Here is a 7,656-nt window from a genome sequence, read left to right on the forward strand (position 1 = left end):
TATATGGGTTCATTATCCCAAGATATGAAATACCTATGTAATGCTGTTTTCCTCCACTAGTAGTTTGGGTTTGAGAGTTACTGCTCACTGGAGGGTTACTCACACCCAGGTGTTCCTAGAGGGAAATAGCATCAGGGGAGGCTGCCCGAGGAAAAGGTAGATGTGGTTAATATACTCAGCTTCTCACAGTTATGAGCTCTTGCTCATGAAGAGCAAAAAAGAAATGGTCTTCTCTGGTTCTGTAGCAGGTAGGGATGCTCTTATTACTGATCATAAAAATGTAATGGAGAAGAGTAACTGAAATTGAACCAAACCGGCCTTTCTTGTCCTCTGAAATGATACATAAATTTAGTTAGAAATATTTCTTTGTGCCTGAACACGAGATGTTCCTTCATTTAAAAAATGTTCCCTTACTTGTTGACTAACTTTAAATTTGATTTCAAGTTGGTTTTTTTATCTGATTAAATCTGGACATTTTCTCTTACAGAAGAACCTATTGTCTTTAGCAACATTTTCTGTGCCATTACAAAGTGTAAAGATGGATTAATGAGTCACTTGCTCTTCGCTGTCTTTGAAGGGATTGCTGTGGTTCAAGATCATTATCAGGTCTGAATGATTCCCTCACCTACAAGTGTACTTTACAGCGTGCATTAAACTTTGGAAGCTAATGAAAGTTTCCTTTTTTTCCCCACTGTCTGAATGACAAGTCTCCACAATGGCTATACAAACCTGAAGTTTAAATAGGTATAGATCTGATAATTCTGATAGAGGTACCCAGAAGAAATTCCTTAAATAAACATTGGTGAGCTTCACAAGCTGAAAGTATGACTTTGAATTATTAGAAATCCTATAACTAAGATAATTGGATTGTCAACCAATGTCAAAAAGCAGCCCATTTTTAATTTCTTTAAATTCCATCATTCTGCGAATTTAATGAGTTATAGTACATTTATACCTTAAAATCTTCACAGGAACATTTGTGAAATTAAAGTAGGAACAAATAAACTTCTTAGCCAGAATAATTAAGGCTAAAATAACAGTTATGATTACCGGTTGGGTTCAGTCTGTTTTTCTTTAACATGAAATTGCCAGCAGATGAGGGTAATATTTGGCATATAGAGATTCATCCAGAGATGGAAGCAGGCCTTTGGATAGCACACATGTGTGTACACAGAAAAAATACTAAAGTAATTTAGTTTTTAGTATAGAATCTGTCTTCTCTTTATTAAATAGCTCTGCTGCTTTGGCTACCTGGACATTTTTCTGATACTAACAGCAATGTGTTAAACAAATGACAAGTGGCATCACTCAAAGCAGACTTTTGCAGGCTAAATGCATTGTGTAGGTACCACCCTTCTATGACCTACTTCTGCAAATATTAAAAGCTTTGCAAAATTAAAATTGTAAATATCAGGAGAAAACATAGAAGCACATACTATACTGAGCATAATACATGAAAAACTTTGGATTTGAGGATCCAGGTATTTTGGTTTGTTGAATCAAAACAGATGTTCAAAACAAGCTTTTTGGAAAAAGATAAAATGGTCAGACTAAAATAAAAAAAAAGGGAAAAGAACAGCTCATTTAATTTTGAAACAAATTTTTAAAGGTTGGCATTTCTATCAGTGGATGACTGTCCTTGACAGGCTAGTTTAAATTCCCAATCTGATTGTTTCCAAAACTCAAATATTTGAAAATTCCTCGCTTCTTGAAAACATTTATTCCAGTTTCAGTTAATCATACAATGACTACGAGAATGTTATCTTACCCAAATTCTCATTTGAAGCTACAAATCATCTAGTTGCTGAGAACTGCTACTTCTAGCTGTAACACAGTTTCATGAATTTACTAACCATGTGATCACTGTGTTCTGCAGGATGTTGGAAGATACTTGACCACTTTCAACAAGGGAGATTGTGAGAGTATGGCATATATAAACCAAAAACTTTCCAATGCTTTGGAGAGCTTTGTGGGAGCCTTGCAGAATACCAGCAGTGACAGCTGTGAATGCCAGCTGATGTTGGGGAATGTCCAGAGACGACTGCAAATGTAAAGCATTTCACATTTTGGTACCTCAAATGGTTCCTCATCATTAATGATGTTATTCTGTGCATATGCCTGTGTTCTAAACTAAGTGATTACAGGAGAGATACTGTCTTTTTAAGCTTTGTTCATTTAACTTCAAACTGAGTAGATAAAATATAGAAATCATTTAAGTAATTTAGAATAACTGAATACTCCTAAAAACCTTCCATTTTTTGCCAAGCACTTGCAGCAGATCTTGCTGCTCCGCCAGCTGAGTGCTTTGGATCACATCTAAGAAAATTTTCAATTTCCTCTGACTCAAGTTAGGTCAAAATTTTGATATCCAATTTTTTAATTTATAGCTCTTTTGATATGTCTTTTCCTCTCAATAGCTGAATATCTTTTTGTGAAATATTAAGCATTCAAATCAGTTCAGCAGTTCTAAGAGTTAGAAACACAGTAGGCTGATCGCAAACTGATGGGATTCAAGTCATCCAAACAAATTCTGATAGTTATTTGCATGGGGAAAGCTATTAGATTTTAAGTAAAGCTGCTACTACAGAGTGTTTCAAATTTGCAATCAGCTAGATGTAGACATTGTTATAATTGTTGCTATACTGGTTTGACTGTTGGATTGTTTTCATAACAGGCTTGAATGGTGTCTGTGAATTACAGTAATAATACAGAAGAACTTGAGCCTAGATTCTGTTCCTAACCACCATGGGCTCATGTCCATTTTTGAGGAGAAAATAATATCTAATGTGTGCATAATCTTTATTACTTAAATTATAATTAGATGGACTTATTTTCATCTCGAACTTCAGTGATTTGTTTTAAAAATGTGTGTTCAGTGAGAAACATGGAAGTGAGATATTGCTAGACTGGTCCTTCTCTATAAGTTGCTGTTTGCTAGGGCCCTTAGTCATTATGGGAATCTATCTCTACATATGTATATATGTAGAGTTGCACATGTGTATCTCTTCATATGCAGTCTCATTTAGGCATGAAATATGATGACCACTGCACCAGGTAAATACTGCATGAGAAGGTCTGTAGAGGTGCTGACTGTGTGCGCAGTGTGTGCACACAGAGCACAGTGGGACACTGTTGCCTCTTTTAGTCCTGTTTCACTGTTCATGTTTGTCTTTATACATCGAAGTGCCAATGACTTGGTTCTGATAACTTGTGACACTAAGGCTATCATTCCAGGGTGACTGAATATTTGGAGCTACAATTGTCGGAAAACCCAGCGGCAGCTTTCCTCAACAATTTTAATCCTGTGAATGGTGGGTTCCAGTTTTCTTCACTTTTACTATAAGTGCAATTTTGTAGGACAATAACAGTTTCTTTGTTCTTTCAACTTCAAAGGGCCACTGTTAATTACTACACTACTACTATTGACATAAGGCAATTTTGTGAATTGAATGAAAAGGATACCATCTGTTCTAAATCTAATTAATAAATTTGGTGCGGTTGGTATTTTCTTTCTCTTCCAGATATGAAAGTCAAAGATTTTGTGCAGAATATTACTCAGTTGAGGCTGGACATTGGTTCTTCTGTCAATATTTCTGAAGAAACTGTCAATACTCTTTTGGAAGCCAGTGTCTCTCATTCAGAGGTAAAAAAAATCAAAAAGAGGTGTCAAATTAGTGGGTTAATCTATAGCATGGTGTGCCAGCTGAAGCAAAACAAATCATGTTTGTGTGGAATCTTATATTTCCACATGAAATACTTTGGGAGTTTTAGGACTTTAAAGTAATAATGTGATGCATTAAGAGATCAGTTTATAGTAGCACTATTCCTCTGGTCTAAATGGCACTGCTTCCATTACTTCCAGCAATGTTTTACCCTCTTGTGCTGATGCAGAATTGAAGCTTTACTGTCTTGGTATTGTAGAAAAGATGAGGGTTTCTGGAGATATCATTTTGTATCTTACCACTCTGCTCCTTGTGATATGGAGTTGTCTTATGTATATATTTTTTTAAAATTTCTTTGTCTGTTTCTCACTGTTCTTACATTATCTTACCACTGTCTTGCTTTACTTTCCCTTTGAGGTGTTGACTTTTGAGTAAGTTTTCTGAGGGAAAGGCTGTGTGTTACCATTGCTTTTTCCTGTGATCCCAGTGATCAGTCCAAATCATGAGAAATGCCAGCTGCCTAAAAGGTTCTCTCTGCTGCAAGTGTCTGTTGAAGAGCTGGGGGTGCATTTGGTGAAAATTGATCAGCTCAGTCAAGCAGCCACTGGGTGTCAGTGATGCTCCGCTTGCAGAAACTGCCGCAAGCTCTGTTTGTGAAAAGTGCAGCATTAAAAAGGCATTTCAGACCATCATAACTGCTTATAGATGATTTGTTCTTCTGCTTCTGTGGCAGCGTGACTGCCTTTATTGTTAGCTTGTTATTGTGATACCACTAAATGGTAATGAGAAAAATCATCTGAAAGCAATTCAGTTAAATGGGATTCAGTGCACCTTTGATCCTTTGGAATAATAATGCTAATTGGCTGAATTGTCAAATTACTTTCCATCATTACTTTTTGCCAGTCTTATGTAGAGCTTAGATATATACACACATCTCACATTTGGATAATGATACAGAACTTTTTGTTTGCTTAGTGCTTAAATCCTCCCCCGGTCCAGCTGGAGCATTAAAGGCCCATGTCTCTTACTAATTATGAAAGCTGCACAAGTACTTTCTAGAGCTATATTTTAGGCATGCCCATTATATTTATTGTCTATAAAGCCACTGTCTGATAACCTAATGATAGCTATAGGCCCATTGTACCCAATATTTCTGTGATTATATACTACTACTGTGCTTTCCTCTGGAACAGTAAGAGTAACCCTGGGAATTGTTTGTGCTTATTTTATTTACCCATAATTTCTGCCACGATGTTTTGTGCTGGTCATGCTCATTGCCAAGTGATGAAATGACTTGAAATCATTTAAAACCTGTAACCTGAAGACTATAAGCATTCATTTACTGAGTGTGGATTAGCACTGGCACTCAGAAAGCTGCAAGGAAATTTCGGAGGAACTTAACCTCAGGGATAAAACATAGAATGTATTAAAACTGCACTGAAATGGTGATATACATTTGAGGCACATTTGAAATAAATTTCCAATTGCATCACAGTCAAATTTCCTCCCTAGCAAGAAGTCCAAATCAGTATCATCTTACACTGCTCACAGAATTATACTTTCATTCTCTTCCTGGAATGCACACACAAAAAAGTGAATCTTTAAATATGTAGAAAACCTTGTAGAATCACAAAGGAAAAATTCTGTTTCAGAATAAAAATCAAAAAAATCTAATCATTAAGTTGAAAAATAAAATGTTTGTGGCAATTAAAGAGTTGAATTGCGTATCCTGTCTGTCTTGCAGATCCTCTCCCTGACTGGGTACTGTTAGCAGCAAGAGATGCATTCAATGGAGGCGGTAGAGGCAGATTTTGTCCTAAGCAGTACAACGGAGCCTTTTTCTTTGGCTCCTACAAAACTTGTATTTTTTCTGGACTTGTTGAGAATGGGTAGCTAAGAGCTCCTGAGACACCTGGGCTTCAAGCACTTCAAACCATTATCCGAGAATGTTTTATTATAGCCTCACCCAGGGTCTACTTAGGCATTTGTCCCTTTATCTGCTATTAAATAATACTTTCAAGCAGTATTTAACTGAGAAACGTGAGCTGGCTCAGAGTAGACATTATGCCATATAGGCATCCCAAGTGTTAATTTGTGTCCTTTGAAAGAAGGAAGGACCATATTGTTTGATGTTAGTGATTTACACACCCAGATTTTGATCCTCAGGTGTTCCTGCAGCAAAGGTGTATATCTGCTAAAAGGAGTATGCTCAGCATTGTAAATATGCCTGCTTATGGTATGAATGCTCAAGAATGAATGATTGACCTGTGAAAAATGAAAGCAAATCCTTATAAGAAATATACTTCATCTTTTTATATGTACAAGAAGTATAAAGTAGGAACATAGCAATCTGATATAAAGCTGTATGGTTTATTATTTCAGGTCTGTTGGTGCCTGTAAATTGTCAAGTTACTGTGGCACAAATTTTCACCTTATTGACTATAAAAAAAGGTGATGCATTTCAGAGAGAAAATTTTTTAATACACATATATTGTGATAGGTTCTTTACAGTGCCTTTGTGGTAGCTTTAACTGGAAGATGTGATGAAGAAGTACTTAGCCTGCTGCTAAAGCTCCCTGAAAACAATAGAACTTCCCTGCTAGTGGAAGAATTATGCTCTTTACCAGCACTGGACTTGTATACCATGTTTGTATTGACTATACAAAATTTGAATGTCCGTCACATCATTTACAAGGTAAGATGTTTTATTGGAAGGTAATATGACACACAGGTAGATAGATTAATAATTATGTTTTTTCTTCAGATGTTCTTTCTCCATGAAAGCAAACAGAAGACATACAGCATTTTTTGTCTTTGGCTCCCCAAATAGAACAGTTGAAAAATGGGGCTGATAGATTGTTCCTCAAGAAAATTATCCCTGAGGAGTAATACAAAAGCTTTGCAGAAAACACAGGAGGTCAAAGATGTATTTTTAATAAACTTTAGTTTGCAGTTCATGCAATTAGTCACTTCATTATTTGTAAGAGTGGAAGACTTGATCTGACAATATTTGAACTAAAAGCAGTATAGGTGCTCACATCACAAGAATGACAAAACTATTTTCTAGGAAGAATTCATAGCACTGTGGATGCAAATGTCTACGGCACAACTGTATTTTCTGTATAACTGTAGATAATCTGGAATCTAGTGTGGGTATTCAGTGAGATAATGGTTTTATCTGTAAGAGCAGAACTATTGAATGGGATAGTCAGAAGACATTTAGTTCAGTTCTTTTGGGGGTAATTGATTGACAGAACATAAAATGTGAGCATGAATATCTGAAATATCCTTATAACATTATGAGGAGGAATAGTTTGTTCTAAAGCCATAGGACTCTGGTTGTATTCTGGATGGTTCATGTTTTATTCTGGATGCTGCATGCTCAGTTAAGCAGATAGATATAGAATTTTAAAAACAAGACAATTTCCCACTGTGGGTAAAGATGGCTGAGGGGAAAGAAAAGACTTTACTTCCTGAATTGTCTGCAAACCTAGGGAAAAAAAATAGAATAAAATAAACCAGTGCTTATTCTGATAACTGTTTCTACTGAACTCTACAGAAACCTAATAAAATTCTAGCAAAGAGTAAAATATGTTGTCAGCTCATCCTAAATTATAATGGAAGTTCACTACTTTTTTAGCAAAAAAAGATTTTTTTAATGGGTGTCTTTCAATTTTATTTTTTCTAACTGTGTAAGGCTGAGAAAAAAATCAAGCACAGACATTATAGTAGGAAGACAAAGGTGGATAAAATAGATAATCAGAGGAAGCACTGAAACTATATAATAAGATTATAGTGGTTTTATTATTTTGCATAGACAGGTAACAATGAATTAGTTTGTATTATCATATCATCTAACTAATCCCCAAAAGCAAAGGGAACAGAGAGAAAATCCATAATGACAAATTTGCATGGTGGAAATAGTAAACAGCCAATTGAACTTAGGTCAAGTAGGTAATAAAATGCACACAATTATTTTCAGTGTGAAAAATTC

General features: G+C 35.6%; 1 protein-coding gene across 1 annotated transcript in view; it reads left to right on the forward strand.

Moving 5' to 3' along the window:
- ABCA13 (ATP binding cassette subfamily A member 13) overlaps window positions 1-7,656 on the forward strand; it is a 169,538-nt gene that overhangs the window by 33,423 nt on the left and 128,459 nt on the right. Inside the window, exons 13-17 of the mRNA XM_031064927.1 lie at window positions 488-606; window positions 1,877-2,049; window positions 3,235-3,311; window positions 3,522-3,643; window positions 6,163-6,357. Coding sequence (XP_030920787.1) covers window positions 488-606; window positions 1,877-2,049; window positions 3,235-3,311; window positions 3,522-3,643; window positions 6,163-6,357 — 686 coding nt within the window. The remainder of the gene's footprint in view (window positions 1-487; window positions 607-1,876; window positions 2,050-3,234; window positions 3,312-3,521; window positions 3,644-6,162; window positions 6,358-7,656) is intronic.

This window comes from Geospiza fortis, unplaced genomic scaffold (assembly GCF_000277835.1).
Source record: "Geospiza fortis unplaced genomic scaffold, GeoFor_1.0 scaffold1257, whole genome shotgun sequence".
Classification (NCBI taxonomy): domain Eukaryota; kingdom Metazoa; phylum Chordata; class Aves; order Passeriformes; family Thraupidae; genus Geospiza; species Geospiza fortis.